General features: G+C 29.9%; 1 protein-coding gene across 3 annotated transcripts in view; it reads right to left on the bottom strand.

The window, feature by feature from the left end:
- Positions 1–24,297, bottom strand: part of LOC107438489 (potassium voltage-gated channel protein Shab) — a 122,965-nt gene that overhangs the window by 15,431 nt on the left and 83,237 nt on the right. For all 3 annotated transcript variants that reach the window (XM_087161450.1, XM_087161449.1, XM_043041866.3), the window contains exons 4-5: positions 6,970–7,830; positions 5,486–5,719 (exon numbers count right to left, since the gene is read on the bottom strand). In XM_087161450.1, the coding sequence (XP_087017576.1) occupies positions 5,486–5,719; positions 6,970–7,830 (1,095 nt within the window). The remainder of the gene's footprint in view (positions 1–5,485; positions 5,720–6,969; positions 7,831–24,297) is intronic.

Genomic DNA, 24,297 nt, shown 5'->3' with positions numbered 1-24,297 from the left:
CATTAAAAAGTCCTCAGCGGAGACAAATTTCTCCCAATATTTGATGCAGGAGTTCCTCTGTCTTCTGAATTGGATTCGAAATTACAAGGCTACGGAGTTGAACATTAGTAGTCTTAATAATTAACTTAATAATAAACTAGGCAATAATTAACAAATTATTTCACAAGTTTTCTATTAATACCCCAAAAATATATTTCGTAGCTAAAAGGGCCAATTTTGGACATTTATAAACTGAGCCAATGTAAGAGCAAGATTTTTTTTTTTTTAAAAATAGTCTCTAATGAAAGTAATAAAACTCGCAAATAAAAGTAAGAGAATAAAGTTTCAATACGACGATGACTTGATAATATCTTTAACAAGTAAAGGCACAAGTTATGCTTTACTGTGTGAAGAATTTTTTTTAAAAAAGAAAATTTAGTGTTTTGATGCATATCCGACAGAGTTAATCGACTGATCCGATTGTTTCAATCGCTAGATTGAAACAGCGCTGTTATTTTAACAGAAAATATATTAAAGTTAGCACTTAAAATATATTTATCTACCTTGCAAATAATTTTTCAAATATTTTAAGGTATATTCGTATGTTTTCTGAAATATTTTTGCAACAAAAAGGCTATTTTCTTACACACAGGGTCTAGGGTATTCCAAATAGCGTTACAATTACAACGCCGATAAATGTTCCTATAAATTTATTGCTTAAATAATCTGATGTCCTAAAATTCAATGATAAAAGTTACGTTGTTAAGTTTTTAACGAAGAAAATTACTTTCTATGAGTAATAAATTAGTAAGTATCAAAAAAGTTCAAAATTAGCTGCAGTAAATATTATGTTCCCACATTTTCGGAAGTTTTCATTAATAGTATAAGTTATAGAAAAAAAAGGAAACTTTGTCACACTTCTTAAGAATATGTTTTTACGGAGTCAAATGTTTGGTTTTACACGTTTCAAAATAGACCTGAAAATTTAAATAACCAGTAGCTAGTAGACTCTAATAACTTAGCACCCACTTTTACCTCAAACCTAATGAGTCTGTGACCAATACCAATAGGTTCGATTCAGTTAATAGCCACTTTTTTTAGCTCGAGAATTAAATTATATTTTTCAAAAAAAAAAAAATTCCTATTGGAAATAATCTACGGCAATAAAAAGTTAATTCAACAATAAAAATAAGATAAATATGCGACAAAAATTTAGTTAAACATATGGATTTGACTTGGAAAAAAATATCGGCAAGAAAATTCGATGCGCAATTAAAAAATATCAAGAAGAAAAAGCGATGGGAAAAATGACCTGTTGTTTATTTAAGTCGCCACTTTTTATTTTCTTGACTCGCCGCGTGGCGAGTGGTTATTTTCGGTTCAAAATTCATTCTACTTCAAAACTAAATCACTTTGTCATTGGGAATCGATATTTATTTTATTAATATATCTGTGATTACTTAAAAAGAACAAGTTTTAAGGATTATTTTATTCATAATACATATTTTATTTATATTTTCCCCTTAAAGTTAATGACTAACTTCATGAAGGCAAACAAATATATAAAAATATTAAACTTGTGTAATCCACAACATAAACAGTTGGAAGTACACATAAAACGTAAACAAACGTAAATTTTAATTTTTGAAATAATACAATTTGCTGTAGTCAAACAAAAAGGTACTTGCAAGAGAAAGGTAATATAAAAGAAAATTTTGCACGAGCTTAATAATTTTTATTTTCTCTGTAAATTGATTACACACGCCATATTCTGTACGATTCGATTATGCTAGACGATAAAATTAAATTGTCGACAGAATAAATTTTTCTTTTTACTTTATGCCATAAGAAATAACTCAGAGAATCTGTAATGAGATTTATGAAAAACAAAAGAAACATTACCTAAAAGCGATGATAATAAAATTTTATAAAAATAAAAATGTCGCCCTAACGCTTTCTTGGTTTTGAAGCGACGATGGCTAAAATCTTTTATGCATTTTACGAACACTCTTATTAAATAATTCTTCACAGTATTAAGAATTCTTTATGCTATTCGAAAGTTTAAATGGAATAGTATTATGTGTAATGGAATATATGAACCCTTTTTGTCGTAATATGTAAAGCCTTTATGCTTATAATTAACTAATTTCAATAAATTTTGCGAAGTTAGGAATACAATACAAGTTAGGATTTTATTACAATAATCAGAATTGTCCTATAAAGAAGAATGTGTAAGTGCAGAAAGGCAAAGGAAAAATTAGGTGATGATGTCAATAAGAAATAATGGAAATATCAAGGAGTCATTAAAGTACTTGAAGTTATATGAATTTAAAGTAGTATTCAATAGTTTGAAATTATTTTTATTGTTGAACGTAAATTAACAGTGCTTTGTTTTTTAATCGTTTAGATGCATACTTTTGTAATGACTGATTTTGAAACATAAAGAGTGAATAAATTTGAGAGTAAATACTACGAAAAAAAACCTAAATATTGGGTCAGTTTCGTGGTACAGAGCTTTTAGTACCCGCTCCATACTGATCTGACGATGGCGTTCGAAAACAAATTGAAAAGTTTAATCGGTTTTCATCTTAAGAGAAGATTTGAGATATTCCTTTCTTCTCTTCTTGTTAGAAATGAACGATTTTGTGTAGAATTCAATTGTTTTAAAGCAAACTTTTTATTTTAAAAATATTTTACAACGCCGTACCGACGATATCTGGAGAAATACACATAGAATCCAAAAAGTTAGAACAATCACATTCAATATTTATTAAAAGCTATTCATTGTTAGAAAACACGATCTTTCACCCCACCCCCTGGAGGCGGTATGGGGAGCAACTTTATAAACTGTTATATTTTACTTCTGATATGGATTCTCCAGAAAAAATAACCCCATCTGAGTTTTAGGTTCAAGCATCTTGCTTATCAGTTGGCAGTGTAACCGAGAAAATTGAAAAAGGTACAAACTGTTTAAAAAGGTGGTAACTCGAAAGCCATCATATTGAAAATAAAAGTAAATAAAACTAAAAATATTGAGGTATTTTTTAGAGGAAAAAAATGAAAAAATCTATAAATTTCTTTTCAATGTGTCTATTTTTATCCTCTTAAATGAGAGAGAATCCAAATCTGCAATAAAAGGAGAATCCGAATCTGCAATAAAAAAATGGGGGTTTATTGTTAAGATTTCAAGAGATGCCCTCACCCCACTCTTAAGGGGTGGGATTGAATGATCGAGTTCTGTATATTTTGATAGCTTTTGAAAAATGTTGAATGTGTCTAGTTTAACTTTTTGATCCAATGTATATGTCTCGAGATATTTGACAGTTTTCAAATTTTTTTTTACACCCTGTTTAGTCTTTTCACTATACGTAGGCTAGACAGCATAACGTAGACATAATTTCTATCATAATAGTTTTTACCTTTCAGAAGTTAAGGGATGTCAGTCGAACTCGTGAGAGTAGTCAATATATGATGGACTTATTATGAAACAATCTCCATAATCATCTATTCAAAATTGAAATTTCGCATAATATATTAAGACATTATGTGAAATATCCATAATGTATTAAGACATTCTAAAATTAAAATTTTCATAATAGAGCGTTTATGTCAGTCTTATATTTATTAGTTTTAATATTTTTCTTCTAAATGTAGCTCTTAAATCATCAAAAATACGAAACCCAAAATTATTTACAGGAAATTTAAGTTTATATTACGCCATCAATATTCCCATTTTCAATCAGAATACATTTCACTAATGTGGTGATTGCTCCATCTGCCTAGCGTTGTCTATTTCGCATCTGATTTCAATCGCAGTTTGTGAATTGAACCCTAGATTATAATAGTTTGGTCCTTGCAAGGCTTTTACAGTAATTATCATTCTATTTTACGCCAAGAAAATGTCGCTTAAAATTCTGCAACCAAATAAAAATTTACCATACTTATTTTGCTACAGAATTCAGATACGTTATGTATTTTGATTTCGGTTGTATAGTTTAAATTTTTTTAAATATACTTAAATTTTAAAAATTTGTTCTACATTTAAAATTCTACAATTAAGAAAGAAAAAAGTCGTATTGTTTCAAACATGAAGTCTCATTGGTACAGCGGATAAACATACTACTACAGAGATACTAGATTCAGAACTCACGTTAACTACAGATGTATTTTAATGATTAAAGTCTGGCAAGACGTGAAAATGGGCGTATGTGTTTGAGCGCTTGAAACATGTCGACTATTAGTTCCAATTTGTATATTTTTGAAGCGAATGGCGTTTTTATTCCAGTATTATCTTATCGCTTTAGTTTCTCGGGATTATACAGACGTACTTATTTTTATATGTTTCTTAATAATCTTGTTATCTATTTACTAATAATTTTAAAATGTCTACCGTGTTTTTTTTTTTTTTTTGAATAAATAATTGTTATAAATAATGTAGCAAATGATTAATTTGTTTAAAACAAAAAACTTACTTTGAATGGATCAGATGACAGTAGTGTCCGATTATCATAAAAAATAATCGAGAAATTTAAAAAATACGGAAAAAGGAGAATATTTAAATAGATATGATAAATAATAACACACAAATATTTATTTGGTCAATATTAGTTTCGAACCGATGTTTTTGTGGATAAGAGCTGCATATACTCCTTCTGTAGTAAGTGGAATTTTTATGCAGTGCAGGAATTTAATTTTTTTAAATAATATTGAACAAAAAAAATGGAATAACAATAATTATTTAAGTAATACACAGTAAGTAATACAATATATTAAGTAATACAGTTTTGTTGTTGTTAATATTAGTCTTATAATCATACTAAATAACAGGCACACATATCCTTCGTACCACATGCTTAAAGTATTTTTTTTTAAATGTAGAACAAGGTTTTTTTGAAAAAACCATATTGATCTACTTTTTTTAAAGAGCCATACTGATCCACTTTTTTTTAAAGAACCATATTGATCCACTTTTTGAAAGAAGCATACTGATCCGCTTCTTTGAAAGAACCATACTGATCCACTTTTTTTTAAAGAACTCTACTGATCCACTTTTTTGAAAGAACCACATTGATCCATTTTTTTTAAAGAACCATACGGATCCACTTTTTTTTGAAAGAACCATACTGATCGACTTTTTTTGAAAGAACCATACGGATCCACTTTTTTTGAAAGAATCATACTGATCGACTTTTTTTTGAAAGAACCATACTGATCCACTTTTTTTAAAGAACCCTACTGATCCACTTCTTTTTTAAAAGAATCACACTGATCCGCTTTTTTGAAAGAAACATACTAATTGCTTTTTTGAAGAACTATACTGATCTTTTCTTTCAGCATTGAACAATTCTGTTCACTTGAGTTGATAGGTTTTGAAGACATAGAAATTATGTTTAAGTGCAATAGAATTAAAGAAATAAATATTAAGAATGGTCCTTGCGAAAAACTGTATTATACTCACTACTTCTGCTCGTCAAGCACACAGGAGCAAGGTAAACTGACTGCTTACCTGAGGTTTGATTGGTTGTAACTCATCAATATGTTGGGGCAGATCCAGAGTGTTGTTGGCGCTGGGATTAACCACACCCGGTGCTATATCCACCACACTCGGCAAATTCTGAGCTTTGCCATCGTCTGCAGCCCCATTTGATAGTCTCTTGAAAGCATGATCGTGGTTACGGTAACATCCCGTGCCAGTTGTCGTAAACCGCGAAGAATCTTCCTCAACACTGCCCGTATCAACCTAAAACAATTATGTGGATGGATTTTATTTTGTAATAGCAATCAATGAGTATCACCTTTTAATTAGACGGGAGTTTGTAAACTTGAAAACATTAGTTATTCTAGAAGTCAGAGAAATTAGTATTTAAATTACCATTTTGTAATTAGTTTGCAATACTAGCGCTTCTTATAACATTTTTTATTTTAACAGATCCTGGTAGAAATTCTTGGAAGCAAGGATATTTTTAATAATTTTCTTTTATGTTACACAAATTAAGGCTTGTTTCATTTCCAGAATTTGCATTTGTCTGAATTTCAATGAGTTTTTACCCTTCCCGATTTGGTTCATAACTGAAAGATCGTAATACATTTTAACCACAGATCTATTTTGTAAATAAGAGCTAATCTAAACGGCTAATTTAAAAAGAGACGAAATTATTAAAATGATATAAAAGTTCTAGTTTAAATTTATTTGTTACATTTATTGCAACAAAGCAGTTAAACCAGAATAATTAACAGTCGAGAAAAGTTTACTTATAAATTATGCCAGCAAATTTGAATTGTATCTATAATTTCTCAATTAGAAATGGAAAAAAAAATGTCCTAAATCAGAACAATTTATAAACTAGAGCAGGTTGCCTGTTAAAACCTCTGTTCTTATAGATAAGAACGCTTCTGGCTAATTAGGAAATATTTTATTATCACTCGTTAAAAGATAAGCATTTAAACAAAAAGAAGATGAAAATATGTGCTTTTATGAAAAATTATGATCAACTACTAAATAACATTTGCAATAAATTACCACGAAAATTTCAATATTAAAAGTTTCTTGTGAAATTGCACAATTTGCCTTAAGCCTTTATGTCAACGATTATTGTGTTTGTTCTAAGGAACTACCAGCAATTTTCCCACCGCATCATACGCATTCATGTACATATGTTCTGTGCACAGCAGAGCATACGTACATAAAAATATCAGATACAGACGGAGCTCATGCAAAACGCAAGTACGTGAATGAACGAGGTTCCATTGGGTACATATGAACAGTCCTGAAGTACTGGTAAATTCCGATTAAAATTACCTTACGATACATTAAGTTTTAAATAGTTAGATGGCAAGGGATAACTTTGATTGTAAATTTGAAAAAGTATCTTGTAGAAATCTCTCTCAAGTAGGTTATTGTTGACATGAGAGTTAAGTAAGTATATATATTGATCCTGCAAATAAATTTTTATGTAAGCCATAGCAATAAAAAATAAAATTGTATCTTACTTGGCTGACATTCCGCTGTGTATCCACCAGAACATCAATCAAATCCATGCTTTGAGCGAAAACATCTCGAAGATTCACATTGCCGAATGTCACAATACTGCCATTCCTTCGAGCTTTCTCGAATGCCTCTCTCCGTTTAATCGCCTTCTCTCGCCTCATCTGGTTCTTGTAGAATTCGGCAAAATTGTTCACTATAATGGGAATGGGCAGAGCGATGACAAGCACGCCGCATATACAACACACCGTTCCGACCACTTTCCCCAATGGAGTGGTGGGACAAATGTCCCCATAACCTACTGTGGTCATGGTAATGCTAGCCCACCAAAATGTCTCTGGAATGCTCGTGTATCTAGTGTCTGGCTCGTCTTTCTCGGCAAAGTAAGCCAAACTTGAGAATATCATCACACCAATCGCCAGAAACAGCATAAGAAGTCCTAGCTCTTTATAGCTGTTACGTAGAGTGAAGCCCAAACTTTGTAAGCCAGTGGAATGTCGCGCCAGTTTCAGGATTCGCAAGATCCTCATGATTCTGAAGATCTGCACCACACGCCTGACATCTTGGAAGGACTCTGAGCTGTTGTTGGTTTCGATGAGGAACAATGATATGAAGTATGGGAGTATGGCTAATATGTCAATGACGTTCAATGCGCTTTTGAAGAACTTCCATTTATTGGGGGCTGATAGGAACCTTAGCAAATATTCCAGAGTAAACCACGTGATGCAGACGGCTTCGACAATACTCAGTTCAGGGTTATCGGTGGGGTTTCCTTTCTCGTCTTCTCCTTGCAGCGATGGCAGAGTGTTTAATGTCAATGCTACTGTTGATAGAACTATGAACAATACTGATATCACGCCAACAATCTGAAAAGATTATTTCATTTACTGGATGAACTTACTTACCAGAAAAAAAGCGAAAGAAAAAGAGAAGCAGAAAGAAGTAAAGAATGCAAGGATTTTGAATTCAATTATCCTCTAACGTTTCAATTTCGTTTTTCATGATCGTAATTAGCTTGAATGAAATAATTTTATGTGTTTTTCTTTTACTTTTCTCTTTAAGGAGTGAAGCATGAAGTTACTTTTATTTTACTATATAAGGTTGCTTATTAAGTAGATGGCACTAATTTTTATTTGAAGAAGATGAGAGCAATATTTTTTTTTATCAATATTTAAGATTTAAAAATTGAAAAATAAATATCTTTTATGGAAAATTTTAATTTTGCAGTAAAAGTAGTAAAATTGAAACTATAAAGCATACTGAGAGCGAAAACCTGGATCTTTCAATACATTTTAGTCTAAATCTTAGTTATTTAATTTTTGTTCGTCAGTACCTTATACGTCAGAGATGTCGGTCATATTTCAATTCATGTACAATTAGTTAAAAACTTTTTGTTTAAACATAGAAGACCCTTAAATTTTGTTCACGTTAAATAAAAATTTAAGGTTTTTGTTTTCTTTTTAAACAAAACGAGGTCCTTCATGAATTTTTTTCGCTACTTTGAAACACATGCATTTGATAGTTACCATAGTTTCAGGTTTCAGACATGTAACCTTACTTCTTAAATGTCAAATATACGTGTATTTTTCTAAAAATTCATGCAGCAATGAAAAAAAACCCTGTTTAATCACAGAAGAGTCAGATTTTATGCTTTCCCCCCTGTAATTTGTAACAAATATCAATCATTTGAATGCTATTAAATAAAAATTAGTCAGAATTTCATTCCAGGCTAACTTTAGTACCCAATAATTACTCAAAATTATCAATCAGTTGAATGAGTTAAAAATTATTAACAGTTAAATTTCTCCAATATTATTAATAATTTAAAAATAAAAGTTAAAAATCTTCAAAAAAAAAAAAAAAAGGAATAAAAGAGACTACCAGAATTCTTTTTGCATTTAAGCTATTAAATAGCTCTCAGAACAAGCATATTCCTCAAAATAAACATTTAATAACAAGAAATACGCAAAAATTAAATCCTAAATTTAGTAAAGTATTCAACTCCTAGAAAATTTTTGTAGTAAAATATTTATACCTAATGGTTAACACAACATAACATAATAGTTGTATTTTATCACAAAGGTCGCCCACTTGTGTATTTATGTAATGGTTAAGCCATTAATCTATTAAAAGGTGCTTTTAACTGTTTCAATGTCTTACGTTTTAGAACACAAAAAAAGCTATCGTTTTTTATAATTTAAAAATTGCTGTTATATGTTTTAGTTCATTATGTTTTATAACTATGAAAAAAAAAGTTTTATTTCAAAAATGCAAAATAAATTTAAAAAGGATTGTAAAATAATAAATAGTTGTGTCTATTCCACAAAAAAATATTTAGCTAAGCCTTATTTTTAGTTTAAATGTATTCGAAATAGTCAAACGATCCTTTTTTAAATTTTCAAAAATTTTCGCTTGCCTTCTTGGTAAAACATTTCTACTACTTCTCAGTAATAATTATAAATGGCGATTGCTAATGGTGCTTGCAAATCTATATTTGTTAAAACGTTAATAAACATTAAACGTCGAAGAGAAGTGCCTTTCGAGGAGAACATATTTTCTTCAGATTCTTTTAAAGTCGTAAAAAGATTTTGGAAGGCAGTAAAAAAATGCAATAGCATGAAATATTTGGAGGAAAGCTTTATTAATATTTTAAAAGCATTTTCGATCTCGCATATGGTTTTAAGGCCAGCACTTCCGATAACCATCAACACGTTTTTAATATCCTCGTGGTTGGGAGTTGGTGAAAAAATTAATAATCTGACGCGAAAGAAATAGCCTGTTTCATTTAACGCATCATATGAGATTAAAAAACTGAGGACCTTTTCGAGCTCTCTCATTCATCCTAATAGATATTTCCAACCATCCTAACATACTGGTATAACATACTTAGCTATCTCATGCATCCTAATAGATATTTTTATTTATTTTATATTTTATACCCCCGTCGTTGAGCAGCCGACCCAATTTTTTGATTTACGACTGCTAATGTTCAACTCCGTAGCCTTGTAATTTTGAACCCAATCCAGAAGACAAAGGAACTCTTGAATCGAGTATTGGGAGAAATTTGCATTCGTAGAGGACTTTTTGATGGAACTAAACCGCATTTGCGTTACATGGAGAGGAAGACCACGAGAACCTTCCACGGTTAGCCTTATGGCAAGGGGACTCTAACCCATGATCCGTCTACCACTGAGGATATTTCATGTCAGCACTGTGGTCGGTGCTAATCGGATGTGGAATTCATATTGATTAGCCATCGCCGGGATCGAATCCTCATTGGAAGGCGAACACTCTATCCCCTGAGCCATCGCGGCTCTATATTTTTATTTATTGTGAAATAATATTTAATATGGATCTATTTTGCAGATTAATACATATAATAAAAACATTTTCAATCTCAAAAGTGGTTTACAGGTTTAGCACTTCTGATAACCGCCTATGTTCTTTATAATATGCCGTCGTTAATATTGTTACGACTTTATAAATATGTGTATAATTTTGTGAATATTCTTTTGTTATGAGGCTAAATATCTCCGACGGACCCTAAATAATAAATGCAGTAAGAAAAATTGCAAGGAAATAGCATGATTCTAATACAATTTAGAGAGGAAATAACGTCTATTGTACTTTGTATGGAATGCTCAATTTCTCGACAATCTTAGTGACTCAACGATTATTTTGGCAACAAAATGATAGTTCAGGGAACTTTGAGTTTCAAAGCGAGTTTAAATATTTACTGATTTATACGAGAATCGTGTAGAATAATCTCGAAAGTTACGGGATTTTGTCTCTAAACACATATAAATTGGAGTGTGCCTCGTCATAGAGTAGTAGTTTGTGAAAGAGCAACGTGATTCTGATCAGGGCGAGATTAATCCGAAAATTTTTTAGTGTAGAAAGCAACCAGACACAAGTGGTAATAACCAGGACTGTCGGGTCTCAATTTTAACAGAGGTACACTTTTTTGATAATGAAGTTTATGATCATAACGTTATTCATTATGAATATTTTTTAATTCTTTCCATTTTTTGTAAATACTTTTCCTTCTTGTAATTTTCGTTTCCCTACTTGTAAATATGTCTTGTACTTTTCTATACATTCAATTATTTGTTACTTATTACCATGGCAAAGTGCCATTCTTTTTTCTCTTCCTTAACATGTGCCAGTATTTGTTGCATTTTATGTAATCTGTCTATTGTTTTTGCTTATGTTCTCATTACAGGATGAATGGAAAAAGGACCATTAATGGTCTCAGGAGCCCAGCTAGACCAAACAGATCAGACCAGACAGAGTAGTAGTTTGTTTGTGACTGCAGTATTGTATACTGACCTGAATTTACTTATTGACCCCTTCCAGGATTTGTAGCCTGTGTTTTGCTGTATTACGCAGTCGTTTGTGCTTTAACCGAGGGCTGTAAATTGATGAAATTACTGGAAGTTTCTACTAATAAGATTTTTGAAGTCTTAAGGACACTTTCATTTATCGCCAATAGAAAAATTGTTTTAAATTGTAATTGTTTCGCAGTGAGGTTAAAAATCTGATGATTCTACTGAATCTTTCCATCCATCCTAATAGATTGTTTCATCTATCATAATAAAATCGATGTAATCCTCTTGATCTGTCTCATTCATCCTAATGCATATCTTTATGTGGATGTCTCACCCTCTAATTGTTTTACATTGAGATTAAAAACCTGATGATTCTCTTGAACCTTCTCATCCGTCTTAATAAATATTTCCACTAATCAAACTAAAATCGATGTATCCTGATCTCCATCATCCATCTTAAATATCTTTATGTAATTGTTTTAAACTGTAATTTTTTCACAATGTGATAAAAACTTGAGATCATTCTTACTTTTCCCATTCATCCTAATATAAATTTCCCTCTATCATAACAAATTTGTTGTATTCTCCTGATCTCTCTTTACCATCCTAATAGATATCTTTATGTACGAAATAATGTTTTACACAGAGAATTAGTTCACACATTCTTACAAAGATTTGTGTGATATCTCAAATTGCATTTAGCCTGAAATTTCAGGCTCAAAGTGGGAGAGTTCTAAAAAAATTAAAAAATCTCAATTTTGAATTTTTTGTAACTTGAGTTTTCTATAGCAAGGCAGAATGAAAGCCGGAAAATAATTTGTTTTAATTGTAATTTTATATTAAAAATTTAACGATATATGTATTTTGTAACAATCGGTGCTGAATGGAAGCAAAATTTAAAAATTAATATCATGAGTCATATGTTTTTTTTGTTGAATCAATAATAGTATTTTAAATTTAATAATCAATTAAAAAATTTACAAATGCGCTCAGAAAACAGCTATTCATATGAAAATTTATAAATGCTTATAATTTTGGACAGTAACAATGTTAACGATACTTCTTTAGAATAAAATAAGTTAAAATCGATAGCTTACAAGATGTGATGCAACAAGGACCAAAATATGTTGAATAAAGTGAATACTTCAAAATAGTTAATACTTTAAAATGTTGAATAATATCAGGTTACAATGATGTTTGTTAATGGAATAAGGATCATTAGCAGCATACAATGCATTAAAAATTTAAGTCTCTTTTCAGAAACAGGAAGGAAGTATAAAGGACATATTAGTTTGTCAGTAATTCAATACAAGATGTAACATTTTGCTCAAGTCATTCATTATTGATTCATGTCAAAATGTCTTATACTTAATGATTCAGAACTTGAAAGGGAAAAAAAAGAGCCGATTGACAAAAGATAGTTCTGTTTTCGATTGATATCGATTAATACTTAAGTTTTAAAAGAGATGACAGGTAAAAAATGAATAAATAAAAAAAAAAAACTAAAATAATTGATGGATATATTGTTAACGTGAAGGCTTGTCAAACCATTAAATGTAAAAAAATCGTAGTGTGGTGTTCGGTAAACTCTAAAATAAGTCAATGAAAATAAAAGTAATGTTTTGATGATTAATATGTAAGTACTTGTAAAAATAAATTACTATATTTTTGGAGACAGGCATGATTGCTCGAGAGATAGAACGCTCACTAAGTCACACTTGATAGTCACCGAGTCGAGAGATAAAATGCTCACTGAATCACCCTGATAGTAACTTAGTCGAGGGATAGAAGTGAGTCGCTTCATAGGGTGGTGAATTAGGTTCAAATCGTAAGTTATGGCTCGGCTTTTTCATAGTGGCTCCTTGCCAACGAGTAACCGTGGTGGAATTTCTTAGTTTTTCTCTTCTTGTAACGCAAATGTGGGTAAGTCAAATATTCTCCCCGAAGTTTAAAAATTTGATCCAAGAGTTCCATTGTCTTCTGAGTTAGATTCAAAATTACAAGGCTACGGAGCTGATAATTGATATAGCCGTTAATCTAATATAGATCGCTAGAGTTAAAATATCTTTGCTGAACTGATGATAGCATAACCTTAAAAATTATAAGAGCTTGATCGGTTAACTTTGTTGCAAATCCTTAATTCCTAAATGCACACATCGTGTGTTTTATAAACATTGATCATAATGTATATATTTAAAATTTTACTCAAAAAACCTTTAATGGAGATTGGTAAAGAAAATATATCGAAATTCAGAATGGCCAAAGAACGAACGTGGTAAAATGGTTCTATATGAATGCTTTTCATAGTTTATGAAAACTGCATTCTGCGTGTTTCTTAATGACTCAAATTTTTACCTCGGAAAATTTTTTTTAAACGTCTCTAACATTGAAAAGATAATTAAATCATTCTTCAATGGTGCATAGTTCAGTGACTCACAATATGCTTCAATTAAAAATGGATTGTCAAATTTTTATTACTGTTTTTCTTAACTAAATAATTATTTGTCACACGTATAGTTACAACGTATAATCATGAGTTGAGCTTTCGGTGAGGTTTCTATCAGTAAGGACGATGGTTCATCTTGTAACTCCCAGACAGATTCTGTTTAACTCAATTGTAAGCTATATATTTCAAGATCACGAATTCTAAACTACATATTTCAAGGGCGAACATTTAAAGACATGTAAGCAATTTATTACTTTTATGTAAGCTATTTATTCCTACTATAGATTTGTTGAATGTAGAGGATATTTGTTGAGTATTCTATAATAACCATCGATAAAATCTTTTTTTATTGCAAAGTTGTGAGGTGATGTAATTCAATAGGATGTAATAAAATATATTTTTTGGTCAGGAATTGCTTTGAATTAATTTTGATTTTATAAGGAAACTATTTATTCTCATAAATTCCTATTGATTTTTTTTCACCATATGTAGATGAATGCAGCTTTAAAATTATTTAAATAGCTTTGAAATTATGTCGCTTTGTTGGTAATTGGTCGAATAGTTTTCGAACATTATTTGTTTTACCATTTAAAATTAGATAGTTTAAAAAGAGATAAAAGAGACATATAATTTGCTAGCTTAAAATTTTGCCCCCGTTATCGACTTCAATGGAAAATAATGAATGATTTTCTTTTCGAATGGAATCTGTGAATGAACAAGTTTTAAAATTGTGAAATTTTTTTTTATTTGCTTAAATTCCAAGGGAAAAAAAGGGAAAAAATGTTTATCTGACAAAACTATTGGGATTATAGATTTTCCGGACTATTGTTACATAATTTGAGCATGGAAAATTCGAATTAATTCAAACAAAAAGAAAAACAAGACGATATTTTAGAGAAAGAACGTTTCCTATGTGCCTGATTGTGTAGCTAAAAAAATCATGTCCCCTAATAAATAAGTATATTTTTGGTTGAATTCTTGAACTATTTAAACTGCATCGTTATGCATAAAAATCCGATCATTCGAATATTTTGCACTGTATACTGTATCATTTGTTTAGTACTGTTAAAAGGTTGTATGAGTTCACTATGATGGGGAGGTACGGAAAAGATAAATAAACAAGGGTTCTCTTGCTTAATATTTCGAGAAAAACACGGAAAGCAGTGAACCAAGAAAAGTTCTTGTGCCAATAAAAAGAAGTGCAAAAACATTAGAAATGGAAGAAAGTAAATAAGAAATGTGTAGCACATGCAGGTGCTGTCGCTCATTCTGCTCATTCCCATTGGTGTTAGTTAACAGATTAGTTAGCTGAAAGTGCTGCTGAAAAGCTCAGCTCAAGAAGAGGAAGAGAAATGTTAGTTAATAAGAAGAGAAAAAAATATACCAGTAAATTAGAATGGAAACACATATAATAGATAACTGTAAAGTTATGTGCAGTAAAATAATATGTAGACAAAATTATACAGGATGTTCACAAAAGCCTGTATTCACCCTATTAACTGTGATGTCAGCAGGGCCATTCTCACTGCATGCGTTCCACATACTTGCTATCGCCGACGAGGGAAAACGAGAAATTTATTTTTAAAAAAATTGTTCCCGCTAAAAACTCATCCATTAGGTGCTCAATTTTTCTCGACGGCAATCGGATGTGCGTGAACCGCATGCGAGGAGAATGGCCCCTAACGATAAAGTGAATATGTGCTAAGATGAGATCGCTTGCAGTGCCATCTGGTGGAAAATTGGTGACTAGGCGTTTCTATCTCAAGAACTGCATGAGATAAGAAAGAAATGTGAGGGAAGTTGTTGATCATCATTGATTTAGTACGAATAGTTATTTTGAGAACATTATTGCAAAGAAAAGAACGTTTAAAACATAAATTTGCTACATAATGACTGGGCAATTTTAGAGATTAAAGAGGAAAAAATATATCTTTATTTTCAACGATTTTAAATTTTTTGCATAGTATATCGAAAATGGTATCTTGTTGTTTGTTTTAGCACTGTTCTAACTAAATCGAAGATGCTCTAAAACTTTGTAACACACTGTTTCTTGAGGCATTGACGCTAAGTCCGCAGTTTTCTACAACGTGGCACTATAAGAGGTTTCATCTTATGTGCATAGCCACTTTATTTCACCCAGACACCACCTTTATATATTTTGCTGTAGACGATTGAAAGTTAAAAGAGTGAATACAGAGTAAAGTAAGCGCCACAAAATACACTGAAATAAAGAGCAATTAAAGCAAACAATAAGTGCTCTTAATCTTACAGAAACATAATTGCATTTCATTTAAATACTTTGAAAATGAATGAAGCTAAAGCAAATTTCATAACAATAAAATTTCAGAAATAAGTGAAACACACAATGTCTGAAGAAAAACAGGGATATTAAAACCTAATAAGTACTAAGAATATGTTACAAAAACTTGCTATTATTATAAAAATTAATGCAAGATTTTACCCTTAAAATTATGCAACTTCATGTCAATTTTTACCTTATTATTTTTTAGCATTAAGGAATAGAGTAACTATAAATATTTTTATGAAGAGAAAGAATATAAATTTCATAATGATAAATGCAAATTTGTTTTAAAACGATCATAGTTTTTATTATACTATGAATTAAAAGACATATCAATTTACTAAAAGTTTGTATATGAATAAAACAAATTATTAATTTAAGATTTATTTCACATAAAGTCAAAGTAAGACAACACAGAATTAAGTTTTCTTATATAGATTATTATTTTACAAATATATAAGTAAGTATAAACATCCAACATATTTATATCTTAGGATTATAACGATTAAAAGGGAAACAGCAAGAAAAACTGAGGTCAGTAAATTATAATACGATACAAAAGGAAAATATATTTACCATATAAGTATAACATTCAATATCATAATTATAATTACTTTTTAATAGTATGTTTTTATTAACTCGCTTTCGTATGTGTAATGATGGATTCTTGAAATCAAAATTCGTCCACTTTCCGACAATCTAAGAAGTCTTATCTTTAAAGGGTGCTATAATCTATACTGATTACTGTGCAAGTTTCAATAGTTTCCTGATATTCTAGCAATTATAGTGAAAAAATGGAATTTCTTCGGAAAATATACCTTACATATTCATATATTCCCTGGATAGCAATTTAAAGTGTGTAAAAAATAAAATATAAAAAAATATGATAATATAAAAAAAAAATATAATAATATAAAAAAGGGTATAAAAAATTCATACCTTATAATTCAAAATATTTTCATCCTCAATTTAATTAAATAATAAAAAGTAATTAATATGTATTAAAAATTATTTTTTTCATGACATTATCTTTGGGTAAATGAGTTTTATGAGTGGGTGCAATTTTTTTTTACTTGCTTTACTAGTTTTAAAAATATGACTAAAAACATAAAAAGTGAAATTAACATTAAGGGATACGAACTTTGGATCGCTCTCCTGACCAAACCATAGGGACCATATTTCCCAGATTGCGGCTACCCCCTATATTGTGAAGGTTAAGAATCCAAATATGTAAAAAAAAATTATGTTTATTCAGAGTTAGTACATTTTCGTGTTTGATTTCATAACTTAATTAATAGTTAGCACTAATTAATTAGCATATTTGAGGTCACCTCTAGGAACCATTAAGATTGACACTTAGTTCGTGAAAATCCGATCATTAGAACGAAAGTTATTCAGGGTGATTCGTTTCTTTTTTGCGGACTAATGTCAAAAGAAATAGTTTTTGGATATAAAAATTCTCCCAACTTCAGAACTATTTGCTCTGTTTTTGACTGTTGTATAGTCTCGTTTTATTCAGCGTGATAAACTATGTAAGAAACAATGGTTCAAATAGCAATATCAGATGCGTGTAAACAGATACAAATTCGTATTTTTTGTACATAAGATTTCTTATGACTTCTCAACTATTAGTCCGATCGTCTCAAAATTGGTCTCATTCAATTCAGCTTTAAAAATAAATAAGAAACTATCTACCACGCCCCTATTTACCTTAAATAAGAGGAAAGCGTACAGTGGAGAGTAGGGGAGCTTGCAGATATCTATATATATATTTCTCTTACACGGCGACAAAAAAAAAGCCTCATTACAACTCCCCGAATGGCAACGCTAGAAAATCAGCCAATGATTGCCGCTAAAAATGTCACATGCCAAATCTAGCTGAGATGGCTCAACATATAGCGCTTTTAAAAACGGAAACTGAAATAACCAAAGAGAGCATTAGCTAGGCAGAAGTGAGTAGTCTTTGTCGATAGATCTCTATTTTAGTATTTTGTCTAAAGCGCTTTTTTTCACGAATTTATTTGACGATTTTTGATTTATATCACGAATTTATTTGTTTTACTAGAATTTATTTGTTTATGCAGATTTTTCCATTGCAATTTCTCTTATTTAAATTTTTAATAGACTTAATTATAGCCAAAATTTTAACCTTTTTAAAGAGATATTAGTTTAAGAAATTTTATCTTAAGATTTTATACTATAGCACATTTCTAATAGGTTTAACGAATTACATGTCATTTATTTGAATTCAAATATATTTTAATGACTTAGTATTTACTAAAAAGATGTAATTTTTTTTTAAAAAAAGTTGTTTTATGGATTTGAATGATTGTTTTGAATTCTTGGAATTTTGTGCATTTGCAATGTAACTAAGTTAGTAGCGAGCGAAGCGAACTTGGTTTGCGAAGCAAACTATATAAGATTGCGTAGCAATTTTTGGGGGTTGGCGAGCGTTAGCGAGCAGGGGACGCAGCCCACTAGTAATATTATAATAATATAGCAAAACATTTTAAGAAAAAATCTTGGTCATAATTTTTATTCGAAAAATAATTTTACTAGAGAAACAAAGAGAAAAGAGGTATTCAATGCGATATTTTATGCTATTTTATAACCATCTCTGAACAATCAACCCAATTTCGAGTCTGCGACTATTAAAGTTCAAGTATTTTTCTTAGTGGTAGTAAATATAATGATAATTTTATTGTTGTAACAAAGATAATGATATTAAATTCTTTAAATTCTAATTTGCTACCATATTAATATACTGTTATAAAGTAGAATTTAAAGAATTTAGTCTACCATTACATGTAAGTTATTCAAACAGACATATAAAGGGTCAATTTAACCAATGATTTATGCTCTTAATATACGTTTCAGAAAAATTCAATTTGCTTTTGGAATATCTGCTTTAATACGCCACCCCCGGAAAAAATATTTCGTCTAAATCTTAAATGTTTGAGGGTACCTTTAGAAAATACCTTTAAATTTCATCGAACAATCAATCAATCGTACTGCTTTTGAAGCTTTTCATTCCACTTTCCTCATTAATGATTCTTCGCATTTTGTCATAATTTTTGTTTCTTGTTGGCTTAAACGTCTAATTTTGTTAACTTTCATCATTAGATATTTAGACATTACTTTTTCTTTTGAAATATTCTTTTCTTAAATAACATTTTAGCAGCAAATTACGATTGTATAAAGGATGGAAAAATTTTAATAGTTAATTAATTAATAATACCAAATTATTAATTAATTAATAATTATTAACCAAAATTAATAATAATTTCAACGTCTAATTTTGTACATTTTTTTACTCATTTTTGGCAAGGATTCTAAAAATATATGAAGACGGCGACAACAGAACGTAAGTAATGCGTCAAACGTGTCATAGTTGAAAACATTATCAAATTGGTGAAATGATAATTATGTTAAATGAATTATTAATTCTTTTCTAAAGTAAAAAAAGGCTGAAAAAAAGTAAATTCCTAAATAATAGTTTTTTTGGTTCAACAAAATAAAATAAAAAAGAAGAACTGAAAGGAACGTTACCACATCTCAAAGAACAAAGCTATTTTGACAGACTTTAGATCGCAGATGCTAAATTTAACATTTAAAGAGCGACACAATGTCTATTTACCTTCAAAATCCGATGAGTTTCCACAACACAATTCTTTTTAACCAATAATGCGTTATGTCATTGAACTGCGATATACTTCGTTCGTAAATGCATGGTTTTCGTGTACTTTAAGAACGAAAATTTACTTTTAAGTAAGGAAAACTGTTTAACAGTTTAGATCCAATGGTTTGATTTCATTTATAAGCGTTACACATTTTAATTATTTACGATACAAAATTAGCAAGAAAAGTAAGAACATAAACTCAAATTTTAAAAGCCTCTTGATGTTGTATGAGCCTTAATTTAAAAGAAAAAGTTTCAGAAATTGCCCTTCATTTAAAACAGTAATTCTCGTTTTTATTTGCTTATTTTATTGTTTTCTTTTTAAGCAGAGCCCCATATTCAGTGGCCGGAGAGATTAAAAGTCAGGTTTAAGTTTTTTTTCTTCTTTTTTTATAAAAAAATATTTATTAGCAAAATGCTATGAAAATTTAAACCCTCGAAATGAGAAAATCCAATGAATGAGGAGATAAATAAGAAGATGAAAAAAACAACAACTTAGAACCAAATTAATAATTATCTATCTGTTGTAATAGGATTGTTTCACAGCCGCAATTAACAGGATTAATAAATATTTATTTATGGAATTATAATTATAATTATAAATGATAATGGAATTGATAACCTAAATGATATGATAAACAATAATAATAGAATTTATAAACTAAGTAATAGTGGAATCGATAAAATAATAATAACGGAATTTATAAACGATAAGGAGAATAAAGTAAATAATGATTGGTTTAATAAATTATATAATGGAATTGATTAAATAAATGACAATGAGGTTCATGAACTTAATAATAACATAAATCAACTATACGATTTATATGATAATGGGATTAAAGAACTACTACAATGGAGTTGATAAACAATTGACATGGGAATTAATAAATTAAACTAGTGGGCTGCGCCCCCTGCTCGCTAACGCTCGCCAACCCCCAAAAATTGCTACGCAATCATATATGGTTTGCTTCGCAAACCAAGCTCGCTTCGCTCGCTACTAACTTAGGTACATTACAAATGCACAAAATTCTAAGAATTCAAAACAATCATTGAAATCCATATAACAACTTTTTTTTATTATAAAAAATTACATCTTTTTAGTAAATACTAAATCATTAAAATAAATTTGAATTCAAATAAATGACACGTAATTCGTTAAACCTATTAGAAATGTGCTATAGTATAAAATCTTAAGAATTCGTAACATATAAATTCGTGAGAAAAAGCGCTTTCGACAAAATACTAAAATAGAGATCTATCGACTAAGACTACTCACTTCTGCCTAGCTTAATAGTATGAGATTGCCGCAGCTGATAGGGTGAATTTCGGAAGAGATTACATTTGGTGAGAATGCTCTCTTTGGTTATTTCTGTTTCCGTTTTTAAAAGCGCTATATGTTGAGCCACCTCAGCTAGATTTGGAATGTGACATTTTTAGCGGCAATCATTGGTCGATTTTCCAGCGTTGCCATTCGGGGAGTTGTAATGAGGCTTTTTTTGTCGCCGTGTAAGAGAAATATATATATATAGATGATGATGGTATAGATAAACTGAATAACATTAAGAATATTGAAATAAAAAATACTAATAATAAACTAAACAAGAATAGGAATACTTAGCTAAAAGAGAACAAGATTAATAACCTAAATAATAATAATAAGTTTGATAAAGGTATAGCAGGACTATAAACTGAATAATAGTAGGTTTGATAGTAGGATTTATAAGCTAGGTAATAGTAGGATTGATAAACTAAAAAACAATAGGAACTTATTTTTCGATAATTCAACCCATGTGGAATATCTTGTGATCCATACTTAGGAATTCCTGGTCTACTAAAGAATAATAGTAAATCTATTTTAATGCAAAATTTCTTTCTAAACCTTATTTATCAGATTTTAAATTTTATTTAACCAGATATTTACATTTTATGTGATAATTAAACTTCCAAGGATTTTTCTCTAAATTGTGCTTTTATAATGGGTGATACGAATTGAAATTGCATGAAGGAAATCGATATTAATTTTCGTTTACTTTGAACAAAGTTCTTTTTATCGAGGTACGTAAAATTTTTATTACTCAGCAGTTTTAGAAAGGGAGTAATTTTTGGACAAACCGTGTCAGTTTTTTTTCTTTATTCTTCAACGTACATAGTTTTAGAAAATTAATTAAAAATTTATTTTGAGGTTTTCGGTAAGTTTGAGGCTTGAAACTTTTCAACATTTGTTCTAAGTCAATAACTGGATTCACGATTCTTTATTCCTGTATTCTTAGAAGAAAAACTACAAATTTGGTTATTCTTTTGTTGTCATTAATAAACCGTAATATAGCTTACGAAACATGTATAATAGGCTATAAAAGTTGAGTTGAGTATGCAGTTTAAGGGCAGAAAAGTCAAATCCTTTTTTGCTGCTCAAACTCAAAGTAAAAATACTTACAAAAAATGCCTTTTAGAAATAGAATCGAATGGTGAATATGGACAAGGCATAAAAAAAAAGAATTCTTATCCCCATATTTAAAGGATAACAGGAAATAATTTTAGAATAAGTTTAACACCAAATATAATCTCAGAATAATGTAGGCTCATTTAAGAAAATGTCATGCTTTAGTCAGAAAAGTTTTTTGGGAAGCAAAAAAAAAGATTTTTTCAACAGAAGCAGCATTTACCTCATTACAGACATTCTTAATGTTTGACTTTTCTTGAATACTGGGTATTTCCAGTTTACTTTTTGTCACCGTGTATCTAAACAAGATGAACCTCATGTGAAGAGAACAAATTAAAAATAATAAATTAAACTAAAACTATTTGTCAAAAAATATTCAGACGTATTATTTGATACGTAAGCAAGAGTATCTATACTTCTTGAAAAGTGTCCTAATTTAAAAAGTATTTCAGGTCAGAACGCATATATGAACAAAGAGAGGGTCATTTATCAAGAAGCTATGCCTATTTATACTGAAAATAGTATTCAAATGCCATAATTTGCCTTCACTCCAAAATGGAGCTCTTGGACAGTGCTTATTAGGTATTGAAACAAAACACGTCGAATGTTGGTCACTTAGATTCTTTGACACAAAAATAATTATGGACTTGACTAAAAACTTAAGCGTCTTTTCATCGATATAAATCACTTTCACCTCTTTTGTTGTCGTAATGAATTTCAGGGTTTCAAGAACTGCGACCCATATTTGCATCGAAGATTAATCTATCGAAATTTCCCTGAAATCGTGCCAAGACTTTTTTTTTCACTAGAATACCGTAAAATATGACAAATTGATCAAAATCTGTGAAGGAGAAAAAAATCTCGAAGGTATTGTGTGTTGGTAAAGTCTTAGTAAAATCTCACCAGATTCCAGGAGTGACTCTTTTTTTTTTGCGTCAAATGGCAACATCTTTTTATTTATTCAAATTTACTGCTTAGTGAGTTTTTTGCGTCACTAAACATAGGATGTTATAGTCTAACTCAGTGGTTCCCATTTTTTTACGTCTACGGAACCCTAAATGATCAACCTTCTTTCAGTGGAACCCTGGTTTTATAAAATATATATAAATAAATTATGAACGTATTATTTAATGAAAGAATGCTTTGTTCTGAAAATATTTAATAAGAGGAATAAAATGTTTCCGTAGTTTTATCATTAATAATCTTCAATCAGATTTTATGTCCGACAGTTGAATTCACAGTCCTGGGAGTTTAACGCTGTTTTTCGAAGCTCTGTCGCCAAGGAAAATAAAAAAGCCATAGTTTAAGTGCCTTACACTTGGAGCAGTGCGATGATTTTAAACTATCTATACAATCTTGCCTTGAAGAACTATTTGGACTTTAGAGCAGACTAATGACTTAAATGTGTTAAAGGCTATTAAACTTTTTTTAAAAATGTACCAATTTGGTAACATTTTTACACGTAGATGAAAATTATTTCAGTTATGGAAATTTTTTATGAGCCCAGGTAATGCAGCATTGGAAATATTAAAAAATTAGGCCCCGAACGCTTTTAATTTTTTTACATAACTGTGGCTTTTCTCCATTGACGTTTTGCGCCATTCTCAAAATAAGCGTAGACAGCGCCTAACAGTCATAAGTTGCAAACTCACAGCAGTTATAAAAACGAGCATATTATTCACAGAAAAGCATCATTTCATATTACAACGGACCCTTCGAAAAGCAGCCTTAATGTAGTCTAGTCCTGAATTTGCTTCTGAAGTACATACATATGCTGAAAAGGAATGAAATAAGCCGAATTATGGTTTTTGCTGAAATGAAAATTTAAAAAAAATTATTACTAAGAACTGCTTGAAAGATTAGCTGGGTTGAAAATGGTTATTAGAGATACGTATTTCATTATTAACGGATTTAATTATTTTTATTTTGATTTAAAAAGTACGATTCGAAACACTAATGCAATTTTTTAATAAATGCATGTCATTTTCTTAATTTATTCAATTCAATGTTGCCAATATTTCAAAAGAACTGCCCCGCCATTACTCTTTTATTGGCATTTTGCTTCAAGCGTAAAGACAACTGAAGTATTACGTCAATAATAGGAGTCAACTCCAAATATTTTCAGGTTTCAAAAA

Source organism: Parasteatoda tepidariorum, chromosome 4 (assembly GCF_982258835.1).
Source record: "Parasteatoda tepidariorum strain Cologne lab strain chromosome 4, Ptep-v5.0, whole genome shotgun sequence".
Lineage (NCBI taxonomy): Eukaryota > Metazoa > Arthropoda > Arachnida > Araneae > Theridiidae > Parasteatoda > Parasteatoda tepidariorum.
Note: the sequence above shows the minus strand (reverse complement) of the source record. Positions and strands in the feature narration are given on the sequence as shown.